The 11,892-nt window shown below is 43.0% G+C and overlaps 1 protein-coding gene across 1 annotated transcript in view; it reads left to right on the top strand.

Annotated features, from left to right (window-relative positions):
* The first annotated feature begins 232 nt into the window (after window positions 1-232).
* ARHGEF4 (Rho guanine nucleotide exchange factor 4) overlaps window positions 233-11,892 on the top strand; it is a 100,303-nt gene continuing 88,643 nt past the window's right edge. The window contains 1 exon segment of the mRNA XM_071567023.1: window positions 233-553. Within this exon segment, the coding sequence (XP_071423124.1) occupies window positions 367-553 (187 nt within the window). The 5' untranslated portion in view covers window positions 233-366.

Genomic DNA, 11,892 nt, shown 5'->3' with positions numbered 1-11,892 from the left:
TTTTAAAATGCATGAAATTCTACTATTTCCACTTATTTATTTTTAATCTGACAGTCCTGCTAAATTAGGAGGAGAGATCTCCGTCTCACCCTTGCTTTTTTTTTAATGCCTTGAAAATCGGCTTTGATGAAAATCAGCCTCTCGAAGCTGCAGCTGAAAGCGGTTGAGCTGCCACAGAGGGAGCCTCCTTGGCGGACCCCTATGATGTCAGGATGCATCGAGGCAAGCGGAGAGGAGGGTAGGAATCCAGCTCAGTGCTCGGGCAGCGCTGCCAGGTCCCGCTGCCCTGCGAGCAGCCGCGCCGCGCTGCGCCCCTTTCCTCCCCCGGCAGAGCAGAGCCCCTGGCTCTCCCTCTCACCTGCCTGCATGAGGACCCAGCAGTGCCCCAGTGAGTCCAGCGGGGCACACAGTGGCGAAAACTGCAGCAGCAGTGGCAGCTCCGGGCTCTCGCCGGGCTCGGATTCAGACAGCAGCGGGGTGGTGTGTGGTGGTGGTGGGATGAGAGGTGTCCTGTCCAGATACTGGAGCTTGGAGAGTCTTCACTCTGCCACAGGTAAGGGGCTATTTTTTTTCTTTCTTTTTATTTTTTTTTAACCTGCTCTATGATATTGCACTGACCTTGAGGAATCAAACCAAACCTTCTGGAAAAAGTATATAATTTGGAAATGCAGTCTCTTAGTCTTGACAAACAGGTAAAGTGTTTAGTATTTGGTAGTTATACCCCCTGAAGACTTAGAGCTAAAACAAAACAACATAGACCCCTAATAGACTTCTTAAGTCAGAAAGGAAGAAATAGGTTCTTAATGGCTTTGGAAACAGTGCTTAGGCTTCTACCTGATTAAAGCTGTCCTTGCCTTTTAGAACAGTATTTCTTATATCAGTTTAATTCTATAGACCCCAACGTTATGATTGCCATTTCTCTGTGTAAATTCCAGTATAGAGTACTGCTGCCTTTAGAAGATGTCCAAGCTCTGTGCAGCAGATGAGGGCTAGGTAGGGTTGCCCTGCTGTGCACTGAGGGAGGGAAAGGCAGTTCCCTGAGCCAGCTGCTTGAGTTCAGTTTTTGTTTTCCCATCCATTATTTAATGCCTTTCTGAATCAGAGATATTGGAGGCATGTTCATATAGCTTGGACCTGTTCTGACTCAGCCTGTCTGGATCTGGCACTCAAGTTTTTAGTCACTGATGTATCTATTTAGGGTTTGAATGTTTGAACTGCAAGAATGGTCAAGAAGGTTTCTCCTTCCCAATGATAGGAGCAAAGGATCCTGGCAATGATGTTAACGGCCAGTGATTGCTGAGCTGTTCAGCTCTTGCTGTTCACAGATTTTTAGTAGAGCTGCAGTAAATTAGCTCCTCTATTAGATAAATTCAGACAAGTGCCTTCAAGGCCACCAGTGATGCCATTTCCTTAGTAAAAATACTCACTGCTACCAGCTAGAATCAAGGCTTGGGAAGAATTCAGGGTGTAGTTCTGTGTAATCTGCTTTAGTTGTGTATACTTTTAATTATTGAAAAGTCTTGTAATTCCCTCTGCTACTGTAGATTTTGGGCTGTTTAATACAATCTGCTTTGCTGCTCTGGATTCTCTGCTGAAGTGTGAGGAGCTGCACAATCATACAGGGAAGGAACATGGCAGTCTATCTGACTTTCCAACCCACACACCAGACTTTTGGTGGCCAAGAAACACTGAACATGTACAGTGTGTCCTGAGAGTCCACAGGCAGGAAAAAGGCTGAGGGTGAGATCAAACCATTGGTGCACTGTTTTGGGGAAAGATCTGGGCTGCAAGTCCAAGGGGATGTGCTTTTGCATCTCTGTAACATCTGCTGGCTCATTTTGTCCTGTGACTGGGAATGCAAATAATCCCCAGCACGCCTCTGACATTGGCATAAAGTAACACTGGCACAGAGACTTTTTGCAGATTAATGCTCAGAGTTGCACAGGGGCCCATGACAGTAGTTGTGTCCCCTCTGTGTTGGAGGGTTTGCTGTCAGCTCCCCCGCCATGGATGCATCCTTGGCCTTAATCAGGTCAGTTGATACACGCGGGGTACAGTGATACAAAGCAAGGAGGTTGGACACTTAAGTGTCTTTCTTTCTAAATGCTCTTTCATTTCCACAGTAGTCTTGCTCCAAGGGCTGTGAGACATCGTGTCATTTTGTGGATGCTGCATGCCATTTAGCAGGAAATGCAGAGAGAGGAGGAAATGGAATAGAAAATGGTATGGAGACAGACTGAGGACTGACCAAATTAAGTTTCATAATTACAGTGTTGATATATCAATACAGTAATAAGAGCAGATCACTACACTTCAGACTTCTTGCTGCCTCCAAATACTATGGTAAGTGTCTTCTCATGTGCAGTTTGCCTGTAACTGCTAACAAAATTCAGGTCAGAATCAGGATTAAGCCTTGCAAGCAATACATCTCTTAGAAGAAATTATTTTGTGTTGCTTTTTCTGTATCAGAATTCTCTTTTAATTAGATTAAGGAAGTTGTGGTACAACTGTTCCTCATCATTAATGTCAACTAGATGTCCAAGGCAGGATTTCTTTAAAGTTTGAGCTAAATACCATTTTGAATGGTAAAACTTAATACACTGCTTCAGTCAACCAACCAGCAGGAGCAGTAGCAGCTGGCAGTGCATGAGAGAAATGGTAACTGGAATGCAGGGCAATGTCCTCTCCCTGGAGGAGCTGGAAGTCTCCACCATCTTTGTATATGATACACCAAGAAGTTGGGGGGGGGGGGGAAGAGTATGGATGTGGAACCACTGCAAGTGCCCAACAGTGCGTTAGAAAAGGACTGGGAGATGAGTCAATCTCCTTCTCTGCTTTAAAGGGATTCTGCATTTCCAGTAGTGGCCTTTAGGCTGGATAGGTGGGCTTGGCAGGCAGAGTTCTGCTTTTCTCCTGATGTGTACATAAGCTTGTCCACAGGGATTTTCATACTGAGTCTGTTGCTGTCTAAGACTTCAGAAGAGATTAGAAATAAACCAGATTTAAGTGACTGAAAAGTAGAGGTGAAAGGAAGGTGAGAAGTACAGTTGGAATGAAGCCATTTGAGTTTCTCTTTTACATAATTTAGATTTCAAGGGAGTGAAAAGACAGGTGTGTGTGTGTGTATGTTTACAAATGTATATGTTTGACAGTGTGTGATTTCAGAAATACAAGTTGACGTCACCAGTGTAGAAAGGGAGGTAGTGTTTTCCCATGTCTTTGGTTAGTAATCTTCCTGTGCAGTCAGCAATGAAGTACAATTCCTTTTGGTTTGGAGTTGACCTTCTTGTAGTATATTGATCAAGAGGGGAAGCTAAATGTGACACAGTTGAAAGACAAAAGACTTGTTGTTGCAGCACAAATTTCTGTGCAAATGCCATTTGAAATGCAAAAAAAACATGGTTCAGACTTGTATGAAGTAGCAAATTCTACTGGTTTTTAGCATCAGCGCATGGCATTTTTGGTCTAAATGTCAGTAATCAGTACCTTACATGAGGAGGCCTCTCTCCCTGAAGCTAGACATAAACATTTAAAAGAGGGAATGCTTTGCAGTTCTACCAGGCTCTCCATTTGAGGATGCCAGAGGGCTTCACAAACATTGAAAACCTCTCAGGCCCTCTGTGAGGGTTATTGAAGTATGGCTTAGGATAAAAAAAGAGGGACATATGGTTTGATGCTTGGATAGTAGCCTTGCTATTTTTAAATACTTAGGAGCAATTTCCAAGTGTTTGGCCAGTGCAGTTCTCCAGTGAGAAAATGACTGGGAGCTGGGGTGGCTCAGCAACTCTGGAAATCAGGCCATAAGTATCTCAGCTGGACAAAAACCCATGAGGCATCCAAATTAAAGGTCAGCTGTGACAGTGCTCCAGCAAGTGATTCAGTAGCACTATGAACACTCTAGGCAAGACTTTGTATCCCAGGCTCATGCTGCCTGTATCCCGTTCATCAGTGTTGTACAACTTCCCTGAAAAGTTGGTTTCCTTTGGAATGTTTCCAGAGTCAAGCCTGTGAGCAGCTCTCTTTGCTTTTCCAGCTCCTTTGTTGCAGGTCCAATCCCGACCTCATTAATACTTCTGTTTATTCTTTTGCTTGCCCAAGTTGGGAAGGACTGGAAGAGCAAAGAAAGGTAGGGACAAAGTGGGAATCACAACCTGGAGGGCTAGTGGTTGCCATAGTTTCCCTTAGATCCTCTGAGTATTTGTGCATATGTAGCAATTTAATTGTACAGGCTACACTTCACTGTGCCTCTGCACAGTTTTGTGGCTCCTTATTTGCAGATATGCTCATCTACTGCCCTTGGGAATATGGCCTTTAAACAAACAAGAAAACATGAAACATGGGTGTGGAGTCTTTTTCTTAATTCAGAGCTTAAAAAGAAAATTATGGTCTTTTAGAAATGTTTTTTCCAAGTCCCTTGCTTCATTGTTGTGGCTGATGAGGGAGCCAGTAACAGAGCTGTGGCAAATCCTTTGCTTCTTTCTTGTTTGGCAAGAGATGTTCTTTCGAGCCCTTTCATTTTCCTCTTTCTTCCCCTAGCCCTGTCTTTTTGGTACTGCTGTCTGCAGCTGTGTTCATGGACTGCAGTACAGAATTCCACTGACTTCCTCCTGTAGGATCACACAGGCTGCAGGAGTTAGAGGTCACACAAGGAGAGATTGATTTAAGGTTCAAATTGCTTCAGAACACATCCAGAGGAGAGTGGAGAGGAAAACGTTAGTGCCTCAAAGCATACACTGCAGCATGTTGATGTTCTGTTTGCCCCTTAACTTGGCAAATTGTGAGCTGGGATGTTCCACCTGCATTCATGGCATGTGTCCTGTGTGTTCCCTGCCTCCTATACATCCTGCCTCACCTGCCAGAATCACTTCCATTCATCTTCTGAATAATTAATCAATGAGTTAAAAAGAAAGAAAAGATACAACAATCCATGCTAAATTAACTTTGATTTTTCTCTCTATGTGGATTCATTTCTAATGGTGACTGATACAACATGAAACCTAAGGGCAATTCTGGACTTTTGAGGAAGAATTACAAGATTAACATCTCTTGGTTGAACTACTGAGCTGCCCTAGAGCTTAAGTAAATATTCCTTAGGTGGAAAATACATCTTCCAAGTAATATGTTGAGTGTTGCTGAACTGTGACTTGGCATCACACACAAATAGTCAGGGCATCTGTATTAAATAAGTGGTTAAATTCATTTCAGTGAAGGAATTCTCAGTAAATGCTAAGTGTGTGTAAACTTGTCCACCTAACACATTTAGCATACTTAAAGAAATGTTTTTTTCAGTGCAAATTATCCTCTGGCATCATGCTTTCCCATAAAAGGGAGTAGAGAATAGTGTTAATGTAGGTAGGAATGGCTAATCATATTCCTGTACCTGTTTGCAGCAGAACCAGTTTTTGTAAGTTCAGCTATTTTGGAGTTCTAATTGCATTTTAACATAATTGGGGGGGGGGGGGGCTTCAGTTGACTTTCCCTTGAGATTTTTTTGTTTTGTTTCAAAAGAAGTAAATGCTTATTCTCATGTCTCTGTGAGGCATCTGTACCTACGAGAGAGAAACATTCCCATCTTTGCTGATGCTGTGTTTGCAAAGCAAAACAGGGGAAAGACAAATCTTTGGGAGCACTGCCTTTGATACTTCCCCAGGCGTCACAGGTACACCGTCTTTGTCCTTTTCCTTCTCTGCCTTCAAAACAGCTCTCACGAAGAACAGTTAAATTGTGATTACCATTCCCTTTGCTGAGGAATATGACAACTTCTAGGACTGTAGTTCCTCAAAGATTCAGTTACCTTTAGAGTAGCATTTCAGACCAACACTTCTTTGGGACACATCTAAGTTTCAGTTACTGTTATTTTTCTAAGTGGAAGTGAAACAGCCCTAAACCACCTGATTTGGACACAGTTCTTGTAGCAGCAAGAAACTTCTGTGGTCCAAGACAGCAAATGAAAGGGGGAATGAGGTGGTACCATGAAGCCTACATGACTCCTCCTTTCTCTACATTTGGATAGACATGAAAAGGCTTGGAATAACTGTGGAATGTGCCTGTTCATTTGGGTTATCTGCATCTAGTTCACATAGGTAAAGAAGCAGCAAAAAATAGGTGGCAAACATGTGCTGGCAAACAGTGTATTTGCCCAGTGGTCACAAAGAATGTGTATAATTGTTGCCTACACATGATGAGGCTTCACTTTGCTGCTGAGCATTTAGTTCAGTTGAACAATGTAGGTAACAATCAAACCTGTTCTTTGCCATCAGGATGCGTCCTTTAACTTACTAAGCTTCTCTGTAACTAAGCTTATTCCCTATTAAGGTCTTTTTCTCCAATTCATCTGAATCACCAGAAGTGTCTTTGAAGGATTAGAGAAATACAGCCCTCTTCTGAGGGTCAGTAATTATCTGTGGAGGTTTCTAATTTAATTAGAGTCCTGCTTTATCTCAGAATCCTTTTGTAGTCTGAGGTTTGTTAAACCAACCAACTAGTTCAGTAATTTGCTTAACAGTGCTAGGGATAAGCTGGGCGTGCTGGACTGCTCAGGATATCAGCCTGAGCAAGCCCAAAGTCTGAAGATGAGCTGTCTGCTTGAACACTGAATGCCTTCAGTGGCTGTGCGTTCCAGCTCTTAAACGACTCTTAAAAGTGGTGTCTGCACATGAAAGTGAGACATAAGCTCAGGTGTAAGGTGATAGGACCATAGTTTGCACCTGGTTAACTGTCTTGGATTACATTGTGTGAACATCTAAGTGTTGGCAGCTCTCACTGCAAATATACCTCAGGGTGTATTTGCCTAAGCAGGTATACAGCTTTGCTGGTCTTATTCTCAAGCCCTTCTAATCAAGGAACAAGAGAATCCCTGAGCTATGATGTTGGCTCTTAAGAGTTCAAGTAACTTTTTTTTTTTTGCCATAGAGTTCAAACAGAGTAATTGCTTTGCTGGAGTAATTGAGCCATTTCCAAGCTGTGCTGGATCCCAAAGAATGCTTAGGGAAGCTTTAATGCATCAGCCACACGTGCAGTTTCTTTCTGCATTCTCTGGCCTCCAGCACCATGTAGGCTGGCAAGTGGTAGTAGAATAGGAGGGAATTCAAGTGCCAAAGGCAACTGAGTATGCAGTTGTATTGAATGACCTTCTTGTTCTTACTCTGTTGAATTCTCTTTATACCTCATATTTGAGTGTATGTGTGTATATATACAGTCATTCATGGGTTCATCTTAGAATATTCCACAACCTTATTATCTTGAAAACAACCATTTCTAGGTTTGGGCTCCAAATTTGTTTATCTACTAGTAGATAAGGCTTCTTTTAGAACAATTCTTAAAGGATCTAACAAATACGTAAATGATAATTTGAATTCTATTTGAAAAGTACTGTTAAGATATTTGGTACCATTCTATTGTATTGGAAGGTAAATTAAATGTAAGTATTTATAAAATAACTTGGAAAATAAGTTTTTGTTTCAGAAGCATGCAGGGCTTTGATTTTCATCTTCTTTAAAATAATAAAAAAATCCCCATTACATCAGCATTGCAATGTTTCGTGTTGAGAACAGAGAAAGATAAGATTGGCAATGTTTTCAGAACAGCTGGCAGAGATTAATTTCTATGTGGGAGTGAAATAGCAAGAGTTTTCCTTATGGCAAATGGAAATAGTTTCCGTGAAGTAGTTTTCAATTAGCCTCTTTTTTCATTGAAGTCTGTTCTTTATAAGTTAGACAAAAAGACGATGAGGTAGGAGGCCCAATGTTAAGGCCAAATGATCTGTTTTAGTGGGTAGGATTAAGCTGTCTGTGCTTTCCCCCTGCCAATGAAATCTTTCCACTCTAGGTGTGAAAATCCCTCAGCTATGCATGAACCAAGATCACTCCCCAAATGCACATGCAGAAAGACATACTTGGCAATTAGAAACTGCAGTTCACAGAGTCTTTAAGACCGTGGCACTAATTGGCCATGACTTCCTATTCTTGGAGCTGTCATTAAGGTTAGTCCTTGCAGTCAAGGCATATAGAAGTTTAGAGCAGGAAAAAGCTGTCTACTTAATTATTGAATTTAAACAACCCCAACCCAAACTGTTTGGCAGCTAAAGGTTCAGCTGTAGCAATAAGGTGCAGCAAGCAGTGAGAATCAGTCTCATCTGCTGAACAGGAGCACCCCAAGGGCTGCTGGTGCTACATCTCTGGTGTGGCATCCCTTGCTGTGTCTCAGGTCACTGTTCTGTTATCCTGCACAGTGTGGGACACAGTGTGGCTCTAAGAGAGTCACATGAGCCGCAGCCCTGTTCAGTGCTGTGTGCTGAAGTGCTCAGCTCAGAATTCATCCAAAAATACACACCTGAAGTTTGGATCTGACCTCAGGTTCAGTTGGGAAGTACCTGCAGTTGGAAGGTGACAGGAGGATGCTGCAGGCGGGTCCAAGAGTAAGGCACTCTGAGCTCCTGGGCTGCCTTGCAGTCCTACAATAGGCAAACTGCTCGTGTGGCCCTTGTGCACAGTTTGTTGTGTGGCTGTACCCAAAGTGTCTCAGTTCCCAACGATCCAGAGCGACCTGGATAAGAGAATAATAGCCTGAATGCTGGGGCTGTTGTTTGGAGCTTTGAGCACCTCCTGGGTTGGCTCAGCTCCTGCTGACTAGACTGGTGCTCTGGCAGGAGGGCCCTCTGAGCAGAGCTGCATGTCAGCTTGAGGTCACTGATGGTACATCCTGCTCAGGGCAAAAACCTACTCTGCATGCCTGAAAGAAGCTTTGACAATAAACCTTTTAAGAGAGTTTATTATGAAAACACAGCGTTACTAATACCCTGAAAACAGTGGATTTGGATCAATTTGAAATGTGGCATTCTTATCAGCCTTAAAAGCCTGAATAAATTAAAAATATGCAGAACCCATCTGTACTGAAACTTGTTGATTGGATCCGTCAGTTCTCTTTAAAGAAAGCAAAATCATTTATTTTGGGCTATTTTTTGTCCCAATTCTGAGCTTTACCACGATCTCTATACTGCTGTAAATCTAGGGCCTGGCAGTCCTATTCCATGTCGTCTCACCATCAATACTCTTCATAGGCTGAATTCTGGGGGCTTGGTCAAGCTTTCTCCTATGCATCTATGGCCAGAGTTGGTGGTATCATGATCACCTGTGTTCAGGCTGCTTTTTCTGGCTCACATGAGAGCACAACTGCACATTTCACCTGGCCCCCCGGTGCCCCTTGACCACCATCCCTGAGCCACTGGGGACGTCTCCAAAGTGACTGTATGTAGGACAGCTTATGTGTCTTTTAGGCAGACACTTGTGATTGCCTGTTCCAGATAACTCCTCTGATCTGGAGAACTTAGCGTTCAGAAATAAAAAGAAAGATAATTCCAAGGGTAAGATAAAGAAATGTCACAGCTTTTCAGGCCAGTGACTTGACACTTGAACAGAATTATTTAAAAATACACTGAATTAATAATGGCCAGGTCATCAGTCTTGAATCATCTAAATCATTCTTGATGTCTGAAATCATAAATGTAGAGTGTGAGCACTGCCAGGTCAATTCCTGAAAGGCTGCTTGGCCAATTACATGTTTTCCTTCTGGATAAAGGTGGGCTTTGCAACCTGGCATTCTGCCTTCCTCTCAGGTGCTGCCTTTCTTTTTCTGAGCTTTCATTTCCAGGAAAGGCATCTTGATTGCAATAGAAATAAAAGATGAGGATGACTTCTGTTTTTTATGGGAATATAGTGCAAATAGGGGGAAGAGGAGGATTGTTCAGAGGACTTGTCACCTGTTCTTACACTTTACACTTCCAGGCAGGTGTTCATTGACTTGCAGTGGCACCAGTGCTTCAATTCTGCAGCTGACTGTGACCCAATTCCTTTGTCATACTAAGCAAGGAAGGGGCAGTTCAGCAAGTTCTAAGTGCTTGGAGGAAAATGAGCTTTGGCCAGGTGCACACTGTATGCAGATTAGAGCAGAAGTGACTTCTTTCAGTTACATCCTTACTTATGACAAATGTTTTTAATGGCACCTTGACTTGTGTGATTTGCTGTGCTGGATGGATTATTGATCCTTTTCCCTTCCCTGATCAGGCAGCAGGTAGGATGGAAGTTTCCCCCTGTACTTTTCAGGGAAGCTGATTTGTATGATTGACACTGATTTCCATTAATTGTGCTCTGGTTTCCAGAGTCCTGGAGAGCTGAAGTATCCTCTGCCATGGGCTGCTCCTGAAAACTTTACCTGCTGTAGGAAGTTCTGGGTTTGCTTCAGGGCTTCTAAAGCAGTTCTTCTTCCCACCCCAAATCTCAGAATGGTTTAGACAGTCCAGTCTCATTCCCTGGCTCTAAACAGGATCACCTGGAGCGTGTGACCAGTGAGGTTTGGAAACCTTCAGGAATGAAGACTTCATAACTTCTCTGGGCAACTTCTTTCAGGCTGTGACCACCCTTAGTGTAAACAAGTTTTACATTTGAATAGAATTGACTGTATTTCAGTTTAGATCTATCTCTTCTTGTACTTTGGCCAGCACTAATCAGTCTTTCTTCTTCCCCCTCTCCCATCAGGTACACACACACATTAAGATTCCCTTGAGACTTCTCTTCTCCAGACTGAACAACCCCAGCTCTCTCAGTCTCTCTGTGTATGTCAGGTGCTTCAATGCCTTAATCATGACTGGCCTTTTGCTGGGCCCATTCCAGTACACCCATATGTTCCTTGCAGTCTCAATTGCATTAGTTGTCACCTGAGTTCTGGCTGAGTTTGGTAGACTGGGGGTTTTTGAGTTCTGAACATCTTATTGAACATCTTGTTGCCTGTGGGTAGCAGAGCAATTGATGTCACATCTGAAGCTTTATCTGTCAACTCCTTTCTTTGGCAAAGCAGGTAAGGAGATGAAATTTTTTGAAAACACAAAGCAGAAGCACATTTTTCCTGCCTTATTCCTGAGGGCTAGGGTTTGCTGACTGTGGGGTCACTGCAGGACTCACAAGTTGCTTCCTATTCATGAGGTGGGCACATAGCTGGAGAGGAAGCTTTGAGAAGCCAAGATGGGTCAGAGTTGCTTAATTGCAGCATCTGTTGTTGTTGATGGTTCATTGGTGACATGTGCCTTTACAGACAGTCTTTGGTGCCTAAACCTCTAAAATGGTGTTTGCTTCTTCCAGAGTATCAATTGCATATTGTAGGGTATTTTGTTTCTTTCTTTGTGGTGGCTTTTTGTGGCCTCTTGCTGCATATTTCTGCACTTGAAAAGCTTGCCAGTGGGGAATGAGGGAGTTAGCATGGTCAGTGCTGGTTCTGCTTTTCTGAGAGTAACCTCAGATACCAGCTGGACCACAGCCTCAGGCATATGCCAGGCCAGACTTTGGTGTGTAGACTTTGTGTGAAAGGGAGTTGGTTGCACAAATAATTTATGCAAAGGTGGAGCCTTGTCTGAAGTATCTTTAGAAAGCACTGAGGCTGTGTGCCCTTGGATCAAGCCTTGTATGTGGTTTCTGTATTATATACACTGAGACTCATTCAGCTTCTCTATTTATAGCACTCAATAAGTAATAAGTCATAGCACAGAAGGGACCTGCCATCTTGGGCACAACAGCCTACAGTGTCACTGCTGTAGAACTCTAATTATTAATCCCAGAAATCTATGTGAGAGGCCAGTGTGCTTGTTAGAATGAGCCCTTGTGAGTAAATTCCTTGGATAACCCTGATTTAAACACAGCATCCCTTGGTTGTGAATGTCTTTTCTTGTTGCTCAAAGGGTGTTGATCCAGCAATTGTTCTTACACAACTTAAAGCATTGCAGTTAAACCAGGGCTTTCTCCTATGAATACTGATCCCAACTTCTTTCTTCTTGGCAAAGCACTTGAGGTAGCAAGACTTTGGGAGTTTTTTGGGACAGACCCTGGAAGTAGATAGGAATGCTGG

The sequence above is a fragment of the Pithys albifrons genome, chromosome 11 (assembly GCF_047495875.1).
Source record: "Pithys albifrons albifrons isolate INPA30051 chromosome 11, PitAlb_v1, whole genome shotgun sequence".
Taxonomy (NCBI): Eukaryota; Metazoa; Chordata; class Aves; order Passeriformes; family Thamnophilidae; genus Pithys; species Pithys albifrons.
This window is presented reverse-complemented; position numbering and strand designations above follow the sequence as displayed.